We start from the raw sequence: 17,147 nt of genomic DNA, 5'->3' as shown, positions 1-17,147 counted from the left end.
GTGGGTGTGGACATCACATTCAATTCTGATCACTGCGGGATTTTATAAAGTACATTATATTAGAGAGTGCCGTTGTTCTCGTCAGGGGGGTCTCATCTTTTAGTTTGTCTCATCATTTAGTGAGAGCAGTGGCAGTAGTTTCTCTGTTAATGTAAAGAATGATATTTCTGCTAAACCTTGGCCGATAAGCCGCCTGCGACCCCGTCGGCTGTGTAAAATCTCAGACATGATCTGAAAAGAGCTCAAGTATAACCAAGTCATGGCTAAAAGGAGCTTCTCGCAGTCACGTGACACTTAATACGTTACAAATTTGAGTATGCAGAGGGGATTGCGATAAAATGAATTTCAATGTATGACTGCTTGGGGAGAGAAAAAAAAGAAATGGTGCAAGAGGGAGAAAAGTTTGGTTTCTCGCTGAATTGGATTTTCTCTCTGGGCAAGAAAATAATCCCAGTGGGATAACTCAGGTAGGATTGTAGGCCTCAAGCTAGAGGGGAAAATTGCTCTTTACCTCCCTCCCAATCTCCCTTCATCCGCGTGGGTGGAGAGGAGCACCCGATCTCTCCCTCCGGTGGGAAACGTTACCGCTCGTCTGCCATTTTCCCGTTTGGAATCCCCTCTTCCCTGTCGTACTGATGTCACGTGCCGTCGGACGCAGATACAAAGAGTAGTCATAGGCGTCATCTGGGTCTTTTTTTTTTTTTTCCTGGCATAGAATGTTGACAATTTCTCCCAGTCAAGTGTTGATGGGGAAATGCGGGTAATTGCATGGCAAATGTTGCCTGCAGTTAGCGAGCATGCAAATGAGTTTATTTTCAGACATGGTAGCTCTTGCACGGTAACGCTCCCCGATGAACACCAAGCACGCGGCTTTTTCAGTCGGCCCGTGAAATGACATCTTTCCACGAGAAGTACGATTGTTCTTTGGCTTTTTTTTCGTATATAACCTGTGAAAATTGAGGGTATTCGTTTTTCCAGTCATTTAGTCATTCCAGCCAATTAGGTGGAACATCAGTTCACAGTCAAGAGTTGTTACTTGATCAACTTTGTTTGATTCATTGATTGGTTCGTTGGTTGGGATGGTTGATTTTTTTTTCTTCCGGTTGGTTGGGATGGGTTGGTTGGTTAGGGATAGTTAAAATTTATCATTTTAATAGCGGTACGGAAGATGAACGAACAAATGAATAAATGTTGACCAAATTTCCCGATGCTAAAAAAAATAGATTTGGGGTGTTTTATTGTAGAGGCATAATCTGGACCCAACAATTGTTCTTCAATGGCCACTAAAAGCTAAAATGTCACCAAAGGTAAACTCGAGAGAGAGAGAGAGGCAGCTGTTTTTTATTGACGAAAATGTCTCTCCGAGTGTCAAGAATATGGCAAAACTCTCAAGTAGGCCAACAGGATTGACTTTGAAGTTATGTAAGTGGCGCGGCACTGCGAGACGCGAGCCCCGCTAACATCACAACCCCCCCCCCCCACACAGCTTCTGCAAAAAGAAGCTCCAATTGTCGTGAGGTCTGGAAGTTCTCCCCCTTGTAAAGTCTATTTTTAGCCTTGCGAGGTGCCGTTTTGGCTTGTTATTTTTTTGGGAAACCTTCCTCCATGCAAAACGATCCTGTTCTGGCTTTCGCGCCACAAAATGTCAGGTGTAGTAAGCTTTAGGCCAAGCTAGCTTGCTGTGGGCCTAGTTATTGTCATCTTTATGAGCCTCAGGCTGGGTTAGCGTCAGGCCGAGTTCATTTCAGTACTAGCTACTTAGCTTGAGGCGGAGTTAACTTTCTCTCAATTAATTGGTTCTAGTGAACGGATGACAGAGCCGAGGTCGACGTTGCCTTTGTCCAACAAGTGACGGCAAAAGGGGAGAAATGAAACTCAGCGCTTATTATTTGATCTATTTTGATTTGACGACGTCGTGTAGCCACACGGCTATCGAGGTTTTTACAATTCAGGCGGCGAGTGTAGGACAAGTCGGCTGATGTCATTACGCTCCAGCCGGAATATTCCGCCTCGCGCTTTGCGTCAACTTGGTAAAGGCGGCGCCGCACATTCCCCGGAGAGAAGCGCAAATAATGGATTTTTTTTCTCCCAGTGCAGAGGAGGTGATTCAATAGCCGCCATGATCCTTTAGGGAAAGTTAAGCAAGGATATGGCGTGTGACGTGGGGCTTCGCTGGTGACTCTTTCCTGCTCATGATACCGCCCACAAAAAAAAAAAAAAAAAGACTTAAAATCTCCCCGCCACGGTTTTCTGGGTCGTGAGGGATTTTTTGATGTGCCACAACATTCAATGAGAAGGCTTTCCCGAACCGGTTTGTCGCACAAGCGGCCTCGGTAACATCGTCCACCCTTGAGGACGCACAAGATTTAAACGGCAAAAAGCAGTTTCACTTGATTGTTATGATTGCATCCGTAGAAAAAAAAAAAAAGTGTTTGGCCCCCTTTATCAGCTTGGCATAGTCAGCGCACCTAATCATGACATCTAAAAATGTAACGGCACTCTGATATTCAAATCACGGATGTTTCTCGAGCAGACGCTCCGCAACTTTCCGACGTAATCGGCGCACACTCTTGGACTTGCAAAAACAAAATTAAAATTTTACTGTGCTGTCCTTAAAACTGAACCTGGATTTCGTGTAATCATATCCATATTCGAAACGTGCCGAGTCTTTTTTATTGCATGACCTGTCGACATCGAAGGATATCAACAACTTTGGGGTGCATTCAAGGGGTGCACCAATTTCAAAAGGGGGGGGGGGGCGTGGCTTGCAATGCTTGTCGCAAAGTGATCAGAGACTTTCATTATTCATACCTTTTTTCTTTTTTTGTTTGTTTTTTATCACAACTGGTGCGAAATCTATACCTCCAAGAGGGTGCACCGCATTTTTGGGCAATTCCAGCCCTGGGTAGCAGCTTGTCTTTGAGCACCAATGAGCATCCTGTATCATGTTAACATCAGAGCGCCGCTCACCTAATGAAACATTAAGTCTCATTAAAGGGTTGTTGGAAGGGGGAGGACGGGGCGGGGGGTGCTTTAATGCTGTTTTTAATGACCTGCGTGATGCATTGCACACGCACGGCGTTATCTTGACGCCGCCGAAGTGCACACACAGCACTGTTGCTCCTTATCAGCCCTCTGCCGCACTGCACAAAAAACACAAATGCATCAGTGGAAGCAGATAAGGTAAAGCTGGATTACCCTCGGGATTTCCCATGAGGAGGAGGTGCGCTTCCTGGAGATGGACACAAATACACACAAAATGAACATGTTTTTGTGACAGCACTTTCGAAAGCAGAAAGTTTCCAGTTTGACTTTGTCGCCCACCTTTTGAGTGAGGGGAAACGACTGAGGTGCTCCAAGGGGGTTTTCAAAGAGCATTTCACGGAATTAGTTCGTATCATTTACAGAGGCTCTCGTTCAATTAAAAAAAAAAAAAAAAAAAAATCTTCTGATTAGAGGTCCTGTTAAGGGTAAAAGTGGCACAATCCATGAATGTGCGGGCGGAGAGGCGAACGATGTGTGTTTATAAAAAATACAAAAAAATAAAAAATAAAAAAGAGGAGAGAGGCTGGGTGCACGCGGCATACAGAGACGACTTCGGTATTCGCGCACGCTTCATTGAGCGCCCTGAGCGTTCTCCCGACGGTGGGTGGGGGGGTTCCGGGTAGGAAGGAGGAGGGAGGGAGGGAGGGAAAGGAAGGAAGGGCAAGTGCGCGCAACCAACAAGTGGCTCCCCCGCCACGCACAAGCCCGCTGCCGCAGCGTGTGCGCGCACCCAAACATGGACTTTTTGGGGTGCATTTTTATTATTCTATTCCTTTTCAATGAATTCCCGTGAGCGAGACAAGATTTTGTCTCACCCTGCTCCATGGACCCGCTGCTGCTGCCGCCGCTTCCGATGCGCTCCCCTGGTAGCCGTCCAAGCGAGTCGGTCTCCCGTCGCTAGATTCCGCTGCTCCTAACCCCCGTGGAATCTCCGGGAAGAGGGTCGCAGCCATGCCGATGCACCCGGTCACCTCCACGCTCATGTACCGGGGGATGTGCACCATCCCGGACATCCTCTCCTACCACCCCCCAGTCAACCTGCCCGAGGACGAGGTGGAAGGTGAGACAATTTGTAATTTCTACAGGATTTGCATGTCATATTTGTCAAACCTTTTACAGTTTTGCAGGAAAAGTCCAAATTTAGAGTGCCTTCCTGTGTAGTAGCACTTTGTGCCACACGCGGGGCAGCACTGAGCTTGATTATTCGCCAGAAGTTTGTCAATAGTTTGCACGGTCTCCGGCAAAAATGTTCCTAGGTTCCAATTGGGAAAACAAATTTGATAAAACAGTCAAAGTGTTTGCCGACCTCCGGCTAACGTCTGGCCGACCTTGACCGACGCTAAAGATCCCTGACGAGAAATTAACATTCGCTGAAGAGACCATCTGGGCCTTTTGTGGTGGGCTCTACGGTGCCACATATTGCCGAGCCGCCCTTCGTTGACCTTTAAAGGGCAGACCTCCTCCAATGCCCGATCCTTACTCACATGAACCTTGCAGTGACTTTATACTGCCAGACAGAATCTCTGAGGCACAATAGTTGGTCGCCATGCAGACTTTCCTGACTATTTGTTTGCTCAAATTTATTGGGTCCAATCATACAATTACATCAATTTGGTAGCTCTGGTTGCTATGCAGGATTCACAAAGCGTATTCACATATTGGTTGTAAAATATTGCATTTTGTGACTACTTGTCGCCAGATAGAATTTACCATGTGACACAAATCTTGGCCATGATACATTTGCACATCCACTTGTTGCCAGGCAGAATTTGCAGGGCACTATTCTTGGTCGTATTTACCTCTGCGCTGCTTGGAACAATAACTTGAATTATTATGGCCACGTGTTACTAGACGGATGTCGTTGGACATTGTTTTACAAGCACTTGTTGCTAGGCGGAATTTATGGGCCAATAATTTGCATTTCAGTGATCAATTGTTGCCATGTTGGGTATTTGTGTGAGTGCTTGTTGCTAGGCAAAATTTATGGGTCACAATCATGAGTCAATTTCCATATTTGTGAGGTCACTTATTGCCTGGCGGCATTGTGTGTCACAGCTTGTTTAGTATTTTGCTATGGTTCCAAAGTACACTTTCAAATCAGGGTGAAGGTTTCAAAGAAGGCTTAGGGTTTCACATCAGAACTTTAATCCAAGAGTTTGGGTTTCAATTTGTGGTCTCCAGCTCAGGTTGACACTCTATCCCGAATTCAGTCTGCATGTGTGCGTGTGTGCAGAGATCCGCGAGGCGTTCAAAGTGTTCGACCGCGACGGCAACGGCTTCATCTCCAAGCAGGAGCTGGGCATGGCCATGCGCTCTCTTGGATACATGCCCAACGAGGTCGAGCTCGAGGTCATCATACAGCGACTGGACATGGATGGTGACACAAGCACACAAACACACAGAACCACACGCGCACACACGTGTCCGAACAGCATCATTATCTATTACATTAAAACTATTTTCGGAAACTGTATTCAAAGGAAAAAAAAACCAAACAAAAACGTTTTAAATAATTATTAGTTTTTTAAAAATTCAATAAAAACTTTTCAGCTAAATATGTTACCTTTATTTCCCCTCAAGGGTTTTAGGTTTTGGGTATTGAAACCCTCTCCGGAAGAAACGAGGGGGGTGCATGGACCTGCAAGTTCCGGGGCCCCCTCACCGTGTCGTGGCTGCATTCATCCACGGCGCACCACCGTCCATTCCTCCATTTTTTTATTGATTTAATTAACACGTACCGTATTGGCCCGAATATGAGACGACCCCGATTATAAGACAATACTCAAGTTTGAAAAAAGCCCATGTCTCGACCCTGAATGTAAGACGACCCCCCCTCCTTTTTCGGTTTTGTTTCAATGAAAAAAACCTCATTTTATATTCGGGCCAATACGGTATGTATGGTTTTTTTGTTTTTTGTTTTTTTTAAATAGTTTTTGTTTATTTTACATTAACAACAAAAGAAGATGTGCGAAATAAACACACGTTTTGACTATAATGAGTCTTCCTCGTGTAAGGCACACTGAAAAGTATTAAAATGTTTTCTTTATTTTGTGGAAATAAACATTTGTATTTTTTATAGTTTTAGTTAACACCCCCCCATCCCCCCACATTTTGTAAGTTTGGTTATGTTTGTCGGTCAGGCGACGGTCAGGTGGACTTTGAGGAGTTTGTCACGCTGCTCGGCCCCAAGTTGACGGCGGCCGCCATGCCCGACAAGTTCAACGGAACCGACTTTGACTCAGTTTTCTGGAAGGTAAACTCATTTTACAAAACGTTTTGAATTCAAACACATGCAACTTTTTGACAGAAATGATATTTTTCTTTCGGAAATGAAAGTTTATTTCAGCGCTACTTTTAGCATTGTAGCATTTAGCCTACAAGTACATTCGAATGTATTTGTTAATCCACGCTTCAGTAGTATTACATGACAAGGGGTGGCGGGGGTTAACTCATTTTATACGCAAGATTGTGACTTGTTTGGTGTGCGTCAGTGTGACATGCAGAAGCTTACGGTAGAGGAGCTGAAACGTCTGCTGTACGACACCTTCTGCGACCACCTGTCCATGAAGGACATCGAGAACATCATCATGACCGAGGAGAACCACATGGTGAACCCCGAGGACTGCCAGGTGGACATCGACAGTAAGCAACGCTTCGACACGCTTCTCAAATCCAATTTGGTGTTAAGATGAACTTTTTGGGCTTTAATGGTTGTACTTTGTGCTGTTTTCCGGTGCGGAGGTTCCAGCCCCACGCAGCAGGTCAAGCAGACGTGCGTGCGCAAGAGCCTGATCTGCGCCTTCGCCATCGCCTTCATCATCAGCGTCATGCTGATCGCCGCCAATCAGGTGCTGCGCAGCGGCATGAAATAGTTTGCAAGACTTAACGGACAACAAAAACTCTATGGACGTAGGGGCTGCAAAGACACATATGGCTCCAACGCCTGGTCATGGTGTAACGTCTTTTGTGCGTGTGCGTGTAATACAGTACAGTGAACCCCCGTTGTTCGCGGGGATATATCACCAACCCACCCACAAAAGGTCAAATTACACAATCGAGAAAAGGCGTGTCACGAAAGACGAAGCAAATCTCATTCTCAGCTTAATGCTAACATGTAAGAGACAGGCTAAAGTCATTAGCATTGATGTCATGGTAATTGAAAATAAACTTTGAACACAAATGCTACCTCACACACGCACCCAAATTCAGAAGAATGACAGCATCGAAAGCAACTGAGGCTCTTACACTTCGATATGGTCGCAATGCAAAATTGACATTTGGCTGTGTGCTGTAAAAAAAACAAAAAAACAATACAAATATGACTGCTTAATAGTGTGCAATCTAACATGGGTTCACTGTACTGCTGTGCCTCCCAAGGCTGCAGGGGGCGCCATTGGTGGACAAACAGCAGCAAACGTTGGATAACCTCATCTATGCATGTTATGCATGGACTTCAGCGACCGTGTGTTTGTATATCCGTCAGCGTTTACGTCATGATCACACCAACTGTGTATTAATGCTAAACTGTGAACCAGTGTGCTTGTGGGTGTATGTGCGCGAGTATATGTGTGCGTGCGTGCGTGCGCGTCAGAATGTATTGCGAACAAGCAATAAATAAAGCAGCGTTCCAACCACTCATCTTAAAAATAAAGCAAACCAACATTTTGGCAATACAATAGGGTTGGGACACCCATAAATGTGGCAATAAATCACAAGCACATCTTTGAAATAACCTGATTCCAATTGGCTAACACAAGCTAATTGCTAATATGTCCTGTAAACTAATATTTATTTACACGGACAACACATACCACAAAGTTGACATATGCCAATTCAATGCTAACATGTAATAACCACTGCTAAAATGGCGGTCACATTCAGAACACGTGACCAAGCTCACACATGCTAACATGAGGGCTACATGTGCTAGCATGCGCTAACATGCACTAAAACGTAACATATTAACTTACATGTACAACAAATACCCCAAACAGGCATGCTAATACAATGCTAACTTGTGCTAACATTCGCATATGTTCACATATGCTAATATGAACTGACATATCTACAACACATGCCACCATGTTTACACATGTGCTAGATGTAAATAATAGAAAACAATTTCCTTGGCAGAGGTAATGTCATCTCCAACACATGGTTCCCATTTTGCACTTTACAACACGCTGCAGCGCACAACAAAAACAATTGACCGCCATGATTGTCCCACACATATAATGTGATGAATTAGTAATAAATAGTTAATTTACTGCCTTATCATTTTCTTGATACTTGTCATCATTCAAAAAAAACAAAACAAAACAAAACAAAACATCCACACATTAAGACAGTGTGGAAGTTTTCTGTGTATTCCTGTTTCTGAGGGGACGTGACTTGGTGTCTTAATGGCTGTTAGCGTTTAACTGTCTGTGGAATGTGGTGGGGTCTTTTTTGTCCCCAAAAGAAAACCAAATAAAACATGAAACACCATATAAGAAGACTCTCAACTCTCTTTTTTGTGTGAATGTGCTCAAATTCATCAACATGCACTGGAACATATTATGCTTCCATATGCTAATATGTGTCCTTGCACTCTCAAATAAATATTCTCACAACTATCCTAAAATATTCTAATATGAACTAATACAGTACCATGTGCTAACATATGCAATGTACTTTGTACTTACTGTACATGCACTCATACATGCTTATATGCTAACATATTCCAACATCCACTAATATGTGGTAGCCAACCAAGCCAGCAGGTAAATGTCATTTACCTGCCGGTTGGTTAGAAGCGCCTGTGGCTAAAGACAAATTAGGGCAAGGTTTCCATTTTCTAGACCTGGATTTGACACCTCTGGATGTAGCATGTGCACTACGCTCCAGACATAAAGTACCTCAGACTGCTATCGGCTATATAGCAAATTGATGATGTCACCCTGCAGCAACCTATCAGCACCGAGTGTCCCATCCGTGAATTACTGCAAGCCCCCCCCCCCCCCCCCCATTGGTTGCCAATGGAAACAGGATGGATGGATGGGGGGCTGCAGAGGTGTGGATCTATTCTTTGCAAAAAAGAAACAAAACATCTCCTGCTTGGTGTGCGTCAATACGCCTGTACGTCACAAAGACAGATATAAATATATTTGGAAATGTAGGGCAACGTTGCCGTGACAACACCCAGCAGCTTCAAAAATAAAGAACTAGAATTTGCAATTTCTGGAGAAATTGCATGTGAAAGCGAAGAAGCTGCATAAATACTTCAAGAATGCTTCAGAGTGATGTCAAATGCCAGTGGATGACATAAAACAACTGGGAATAAGTTGAAAATGTTGAAGATGAACAGGTTAATGAATTCATGAATTGAAGCGGTCAAAAATGTAGATAGGAATATGGTTAGGGTTAAATTTAAAATTTAAAATGTGGACGTTTTGGAATAGGTAGGTTTAAAGTTGGAATGGGTTGAATCTGTCAAAACAAATTTAGAAGGTAGACGGGAAAAACGTAATTTTGTAAAAATTTGGGGGAATGTTAAAGGTGAAAATGTGGAGACTGATGATTGGGGCACTTCCGGTTCAATTAAGGGCACTTCCGGTTCAATTAAGGGCACGTCCTGTTTAAGTAAAAGAAGCAAGATCAGATTAATATCTAATCCCTGACTGCCCTCTGGTGGTCACAAATGCGTAATACATGTTCACTCCAGCACAATAGCGACGTTTAAATGATTGAGAAAAAATGTGAAAAAGGTTGACTGGCAAACAAATAGAAAAAATGAAAAATAAAATATTTCAATCCATGTGTTCACAGTTCAGAAATTCACTCCAACTAAATAACACTAATCGTATTACTGCTGAAAGTTCATATTAGTCATCAATATTATACAATACATGACGAGAATGAGCTATGTTAAAGTGTTACACTATCTAGCAGCATTACTATCAAATGACTACAATTCAGTGATTCAGTATCCAATAGCAATTGGTAGAGAATAATCAACACGTCACAGTCACAAATTTGAGAAAAAATAACGACCCAATGCAACCTGACCGATTTAAAAATCCCAAATCACGACTCACCAAGCCCGCGTCTCAAATCCCATGGCAGCGGTAAGAAGTCACCTCGAGTAGTAAACAAACATTTCATTCCTCGCGCCACACTGTCAACTTTTTCTTCTTGTTTTTGGGCCGATTACCACCTGATATATGGGGCATTACCGCCCTCTACTGGCTCGAAAAATGTGACCAGAGATCCGACAGGCACAGACTAAAAGACCTAATACAGAATAAGGCTAATAATAAATGAAAAATAATAATGAAAAAAAAACCTTTAAAATTTCTTTTAAATTATTCTATTAGTTTTTTAAAAAAGGACCTTTTTAAGTGGCTAAAACATAGCATGTATATATATATATATATATATATATATATATATATATATATATATATATATATATATATATATATATATATATATATATATATATATATATATATATATATATATATATAAAATATTAATATATTAAAAAAACACGTGTATATATATAATATGCAATATATAAAGTGCACCTGAGTTCCAGAAGAGGGCACTAGAGTATAATGCAAATCCAAAGTTAAGAGGAAGCTTTTTTAGAGACAGAATCCAAGTCAGATGGCTTTTTTGTTTTGCTGAGCTGTGGTTTACATTGGTAAAGCAACTTAGTATTTAGTTTATTACAAATATTGATCCAGTTTCTCATCGATTTATGTCATCATTAATTAGCTTTTCTGTTGAGCTTAACAAAAGGCATTTTTTTCTGCAAATCTCTAATCATAAATAAAAGTATGTTGTGCTAAATAGACTACTGTGGATCGTTAGAGTTCTTTTCATAAATGAGGAAATAAGCACCCCTCTTTCCAAAAAATAAAACAAAAGTGACCTCTGGTTGGTCTGCGCCAGGATAATGATGGTGGGCACGGTGGTCTGACCTGTGTGTGCGATTTGCTATATCAGATTAGCAATTTAGCATTTACAACAAAACACGTCATGCTGTATTTGTTGCAAAATAGATTTGAGATTTTCCCATGCAGAAAAGAAAGCCCCCGAAAAGACAAAGAAAACGATCATTAGGAAACATGCAGATTTTATTTTGGCAAACAGGACACATTAAATAAAACCAAGCAGCTACTTCCCTTTTTTTTTCCTTGATCTTTTTTTTAATACAAAAGATACTTCCCGTTCACATATAAAATAAACAATAATTTACTGTATAAATTATAAATCTCACTACTTCTGCTATGTTACACTCTTTTTTCATAGAGAACATGAAGACGATGATGATGGTTCTGGTTGTGGCACATTCCCGCAAGACCACAAATCATTTGCACAATTTGCTCCAAAAGAACTTTACCAATTTGTCACATTAATTGGCGGTAAAGGAATGTAGGTTGCTATCAAAAACACCGTGCTGCTAGACAGCTGGAGGAAAATGGCGGCTGTTTGCGTCAGACCGTGTCGCAATGTTGTATCGTTTGACATTCGTTTTATCAAACACTGTTGACGATGTTTATTTGAGTTGAGGCGTTTAAATGTGAGCAATCCGTTTTGTTTTGTTTTTGTTAACATACCATAGATGTTTGGGTGAGGCATTTAAGTTTGAGTGCTTTGGCTGCGTGGAGTTCACACTTGCTTTATGTTATTTGCAATATGTTTTATTAAACGTTTATATTTTTATGAAACAATAGAAATGGGTTTTTTTTTTCCACAGGCAAAAATTTCAGGCGAGGTGTTTAAATCTGGGTGCTCTGCTAAGTCAAGTAAGACTGTGCTGATGTCCGTTATTTAAAATACATTATATGTATTTTGCAGCCAATAAAAAGATCGCATTTTTTTTTCTGTGAGGGGGCGGGTTGGCATTTAATTAAGGTGAGGCATTAAGTTGTTTTTAAATTAAAATTTGAGCTTAATTTCTCATTCTGGTGCTGCTTTTTATATGTAAGTGCTACTTTGGTCCTAAAAACAATTTCTTTCACATTCGACTACTGTATTCATTTGTGGCCTGGTATACACAAAGCTAATTCAATTTTTTTTTTTTATCCTTTAAGATTATCTAGTGGTTTGAGTTGTGCCAAAGGCAAAAGGTTTCTTGGCATTGATATAGTCACGAGTCTAAACGTGGTATTCTGATGAATATTGCTTTCATGGAATAGAAATTAAGAAGATCATTTTTATCAAGTTCACAGTGTTGCTATTTTGTCCTCTAACGCTCTCTGCTGTTGACTGAAATCGCCGTCAAAGTGCCCTTGGGCTTGCGTCACCATGTCCGGATTTACCCGTGTTCTGGTACCGATTGTAAAAAAAGTTTAAGTGCATCTTGTTAAAAGTACTTTTACCATAAAGAACTTGTTGCCGGGTCGCTCCTTTGCTTTGACGAAATTAAAAGAGAGGATGCATAGCTTTGGACAAAAGTACTGGGACAAGGGTTGCAAATTTGGCAAAGCATTTAAGTGTGAGTGCCTGGCTTGGTGTAGGATTTGCTTCAGGGCTTTTTCCCGAACATGTTTTACTGAAGACACTATAAATGTTATTAATTTTTGTAGATGTTGGTGGAAGATTTTCAATTAGTTTCAATTCATTGTGATTCTTGGGTGTCCCAATAATTTTGTCCCTATGAACGAGCACATGGAATTACATAGTTATGTAATGTTACCCCTCCCCATCCCGCCTTTCAAAGCTAACGTGAACAATATGTTCAGTAAAGACAAAGAACACAAACGAACGGGCCATTAAACGCCTCATTGGGACTATTTACAAAGTCTTACAAAAATAAATCATTGTCATCATGAGACGTGCGAGTAGAGCGAGGGGGGGATATGCCGTAAGCCACTTTGAACGTCACACGACGCTAAGACTTCCACGACACCCTCGGTGCGCGCTCTCCGACTCGTGAGCAACATACCCTCTTCCGAGGGCGACCGGTCGCCCTGAAAACTTTTGCAAACGAGGCCCAAGTTCCGAAGAAGCAGCACCACGCTGACGGAGCAAGTTGGCATCCATCCTGGCCAGAGTTTGCCATACCCGCCATTAGCCACTCGTTAGCTTAGCGCCTTGCTAACCATAGAGTTCAGAAGAAGCGATCAAGGGTCGCGCTAGTTGCCCACCAAGGGGCTCAGGTCTCCATGGTGGTGGTGGTGGTGATGGTGTTGATGGTGGCTCTTGAGTTTCTGCTTGAAGAGGGAGATGGTGGAAGGCCGGTACAAGATGATCCATGGCTCTGATGATGTCGAAGCGCTCTGGCTGCAGCTGTCTGAGCCGCTCACTGTGGGGATTCGGGGAGACCTGCACGCAAAAGACGCAGGTCAACGTGACGTTAAGTCTTAAACTTCGCCACTAGGGGTTGAACCGACCCATTAGTGAGTAGACACATCGCATTGTTTATACGAAACCAAAAAGTGACCTGAACTGAAAGTCTAGAAATTCTTTGACCCCGAGTAACGCCACTAAAATTTCAAGCCACGAAAACGACGAAACCTACTTGACTGTGACGTGCAGCAGTAGCTTTGCCAGCATGGCAACCACCGTGAGGATGAGGAGACCGGCCAGAGCGTAGATGGTCCACACTGCCAAAAGACAAATCCAGGAGGGTGGTGGGACAGGTAGGGGTGGGGGGTGGGACACACGGTAACACGGTGTTAGTGGTGTCGCCCAGCCAGAAAGACTCCAAAAAGTGCAGCGAACCGGAAGGACAAGCATGCGAGCAAACACCTGCCGGCAAAAGCCGAGCCAGCAGAGTGTCAAGAAATGTTGGAATGATCGCGTTTGTTCTTGAGACGTTAAACCCGACCCGACTGGTGTTTCAAATAGCTTGAGGCAAATGCCGAAGAATGTAACGTAGTCAAAAAATATTTCAAATCGTCTTTTTCCGGGCAAGTCTGTCACAACGGCAATCATAACATCTCCACTTGACTGGGGTGGGGTCGCAGCGTAATCGTTTCTTTTCCCGGCCCGGTACGGCACGACACGCCCGCCCGCCCCGCATAGCGCGGAGGTGCCGTCACTCGTTTGACATCCGGGAGACGTGCGTGTCTCATCAATGTCAAACTAAATTGGTCGCTTCAGAACAAACCGGATTCGAAAACAATGACAAAGTTAATTTCGGGATGACCATAAAATGCTTTGCAGGGGAACTTAAAATGACCTTCTTGAGCTGAACGACAAACTTTGCAAAAACAGTTTAGGTTTGGATAACCCGGAGTTTTGTTTTTTTTCTACATCGCCAAAATAAATACGGCAAAATCTATCGTAACATTTCCATAGACAGTCTTTGATATCAACGCCGATGGCAAGACGACTAACCGACCATAACCGCGTGGCCTTGTCGGCAAAATGACCGTACGTAAATGATCGGAGATAATTTTGAGGCGTACGAAGGTGGAGATAGCGAGGAGGGTGGGGAGCTGGACATACTGGCGTTGTGTCCGCTGCTCCGTCCGGGTCCAGCCCACTGACCTGGCATGCTGTTCTCCGGCTTGCCGGGGCTGGACGTGATCACGTAGAGGATCTGCGAGGTCGAGCGTCCTTTGGTGGTCACGTTGGTGCCGTCGGTGACCCCGGGGAGCACCGCCGCGTGAGGTTCCACCGTGCTAGAGAAGCCCTGGTCCTCTGCGTTTGCCTGATCCTCGCTGCTTCTGAGCGCTGCGGAAAAAGCCGTGATTAAAAAGTCGGCCTGGAAAAGTCTTACATGTGCTACCTGACTTTTTTTTTTTTTTCAGATGTTCTCAAACTGGGTTGTGGGTCCACAAAATGAAGATGCTGTATGCAGCAGACCTCCTAAAACATCAACACCGCTGTCACTGATGTGCTCATACAGGAACACTGCCATCCATCAGCACTGAAGATCAACGTTCAGACTTGCAGTAATTGCTTTAGGCTGAGAAATTATGACATTAAAAAAATGCTCCACTTGAGTGTTCTGAAAAGGTGAAGTCACCCGCCAGGAATTTGACGCCACGGAAATCCCACTTTGCAGAAAATCAGTATCAAAATGTCACTCATGGATTAGCAATTAGAGTGAGGCCTAGAAAAAGTTTCATTTGTTCTTCAACAATTTACTCACTCCAAAATATTGTCATCAAAAAATACAGCAATGATATAGTGAAATAAAATGTAAAGAATTCAAGAGTTACTGTAAGATACCTGGGCAGCAGGCTAATCTTGATTTGGATCTGATCCAGATTGTCGCAGTGTAAACGCAACCATAAACTAATTTTAGTTGTACTTTTGTTTCCCTTGTCAATCACTTTTTTTTTGGTTCTTTTATCACAAACAATTTAATTTTAGGTTACATTACCTGACTTGTTTCGGCATGTACTTCCGCCTCATTTTGTCAAGTTTTTACAGTCACATGATCTGGCTGTTTTTTTCTTTGACACTATTTGAGGGATTTACATCATAAACCTTTGAATAATATTCATTGTTATTTTGTCCTATCTCCGTCTTGATCGAATTCCTCACCGACACCGCCCCGCCCCGCCCTTTCTCCGACCCTTGTCCATTAGCCTTTCCACAAGCATCTGCATAAACGTGTAACTAGAGCGGCAGCTTTGCGGTGAGGTCATTGACTTTTCTTCAGACTTTTTATTCTCTGCACGGCCCGACCATGCAATCAGAGAGTCGCAGTGTTCCCGAACGTGGGCGGCATTCACAAAGGGGTTAGCCCGCGGGGGGCTGCCGCAGCTTGATGAGAAAGTTGCCAAATATGAATGGAAACGTGACACATTGATATTTTCATCATGCCAATACGCCGCTCGTTGACATGTTTACGTCATGTTCTCGACATTGACAACGGGGATTCCCACCTTGGTAGAGCAGCGCAAAGCCCTGCGCCTGGTTGGTCCGGTCCGAGTAGAAATAAAGTATGATGAAGTCCCCGGTGACGTTGAGTAGCCGGCGGGGCGGGCTCCGCCAGTCGAAGCGCGCCACCACCTCGCTGGTGTAACCGTTGAGCAGCTCCACCATGTCCGCCTGGTCCGTAATGTCGAAGAAGGTGAAGTTGAACAGGATGGCCGAGGAGCCGGGCACCTGCACCGTCCAATAGCAAACGCGAGCGGCTCCGTATTTGTCCGGAAAGTCCGGTGAGTAGATGACCCCGGAGGGGGACGAGTAGTTCCCGCCGCAGGAACCCACGTGAGCTGTGGCGGGGGGGGAGAAGGAAACCTCTGTTTTGCAATTCTGATTGTCAGCGGACCGTTCAGCACCACTCACTGTCGAAGACGATGAGCCAGCCGTCTCCGCCGCACGGCTGTCTGTGGTCGCCGAAACAAACGTGGTTGCACTCCATGCTGGGGGCCTCGCCGTGGTCCAACAGGTCCGCTTCGTTGCCGCAGAAACAAGCGTACCCCGACTCCATGCCGGCCAACTGCACAAACGTAACATTTAGTTATATTTTCACCCCCCCAAAAAAGCTGCGATGCTATAAAACGAAAAAAAGTGTCAAGCATCCAAAACTGTATTTGACGCTTTCAACGAAACTGAAATCCACATGTTCTGTAAACGCAAGAAATTTTACAACGCTAAATTTTTTTTAAACACTACAGATAATTTGAACATCCCATAAAAAAAGTTAATTGTTGTGGGGAAAAAAAAACTCCCATAGAGCGGTATTATTTGAGCCGGATCGGATTTCATCTGGCATAAAACAAGTCATAAAGTCCTCACCGTTATCAGTTGAAATGCAATTGATGCTTTTTTTTTCTTTCTTTCTTCTTTTGTGTATTAAGCGGCGTGAAATGAAAGCCTTTTCTTCCCGTCTTGTCATTACCAGATGTCGTAACTCACGCGAGTGTGGGGAATAAAATGGGACAAGTGGAATGTGGAAACGTCACAAGTCATCACGCTCAAAAGTGCTTTTGTGTCGCCATCAAAGGGAAGCCATTGTCTTCTGCTTGAAGTCCCACGAGCGAAGGTACGCACGTCGCGCTTTCCCACTCGCCAGCCGCCTCCGCTCACGGATGAGCAATTTACAGCCCCTGCGATCGTTCCGGGAACATTTGGTTTGTTGCCAATGAATTAGAAGCGCCGGCGAGAAGGGGGGGGGGGGGGGGACTTGCAGACGAAACGCTGCG

The 17,147-nt window shown here is 43.6% G+C and overlaps 2 protein-coding genes and 1 long non-coding RNA gene across 3 annotated transcripts in view; 1 reads left to right on the top strand and 2 right to left on the bottom strand.

Annotated features, from left to right (window-relative positions):
• Positions 1 to 1,516: 1,516 nt before the first annotated feature.
• Positions 1,517 to 10,201, bottom strand: LOC147058452 (uncharacterized). Its single transcript, XR_015065873.1, has 3 exons — positions 10,122 to 10,201; positions 3,861 to 4,083; positions 1,517 to 3,143 (listed from the first exon to the last, which is right to left on the bottom strand). It is a non-coding gene; the product is annotated as an uncharacterized LOC147058452 (long non-coding RNA).
• Positions 3,707 to 8,535, top strand: LOC147058453 (calcium-binding protein 7-like). The gene is made up of 5 exons (XM_085910041.1): positions 3,707 to 4,105; positions 5,279 to 5,422; positions 6,186 to 6,298; positions 6,537 to 6,687; positions 6,787 to 8,535. Exons 1-5 carry the CDS (start codon positions 3,997 to 3,999, stop codon positions 6,915 to 6,917), a joined length of 648 nt encoding a protein of 215 aa, XP_085766167.1. The 5' UTR covers positions 3,707 to 3,996; the 3' UTR covers positions 6,918 to 8,535.
• Positions 10,202 to 11,167: 966 nt separating the features above from the next.
• Positions 11,168 to 17,147, bottom strand: part of kremen1 (kringle containing transmembrane protein 1) — a 33,201-nt gene continuing 27,221 nt past the window's right edge. Inside the window, exons 6-10 of the mRNA XM_085910719.1 lie at positions 16,288 to 16,441; positions 15,882 to 16,214; positions 14,533 to 14,718; positions 13,559 to 13,643; positions 11,168 to 13,362 (exon numbers count right to left, since the gene is read on the bottom strand). Of these exons, the coding sequence (XP_085766845.1) occupies positions 13,173 to 13,362; positions 13,559 to 13,643; positions 14,533 to 14,718; positions 15,882 to 16,214; positions 16,288 to 16,441 (948 nt within the window). The 3' untranslated portion in view covers positions 11,168 to 13,172. The remainder of the gene's footprint in view (positions 13,363 to 13,558; positions 13,644 to 14,532; positions 14,719 to 15,881; positions 16,215 to 16,287; positions 16,442 to 17,147) is intronic.

This window comes from Syngnathus leptorhynchus, chromosome 4, assembly GCF_054491065.1.
Source record: "Syngnathus leptorhynchus isolate UIUO chromosome 4, UIUO_Slep, whole genome shotgun sequence".
Lineage (NCBI taxonomy): Eukaryota > Metazoa > Chordata > Actinopteri > Syngnathiformes > Syngnathidae > Syngnathus > Syngnathus leptorhynchus.
Note: the sequence above shows the minus strand (reverse complement) of the source record. Positions and strands in the feature narration are given on the sequence as shown.

Coding starts and splice junctions, on each gene's coding strand:
- LOC147058453 (XM_085910041.1), top strand. CDS start 3,997: ATGCCGATGCACCCGGTCACCTCCACGCTCATGTACCGGGGGATGTGC. Junction 5,423..6,185: donor ACAGCGACTGGACATGGATG/GTGACACAAGCA, acceptor TTTGTCGGTCAG/GCGACGGTCAGGTGGACTTT. Junction 6,299..6,536: donor TTGACTCAGTTTTCTGGAAG/GTAAACTCATTT, acceptor GGTGTGCGTCAG/TGTGACATGCAGAAGCTTAC.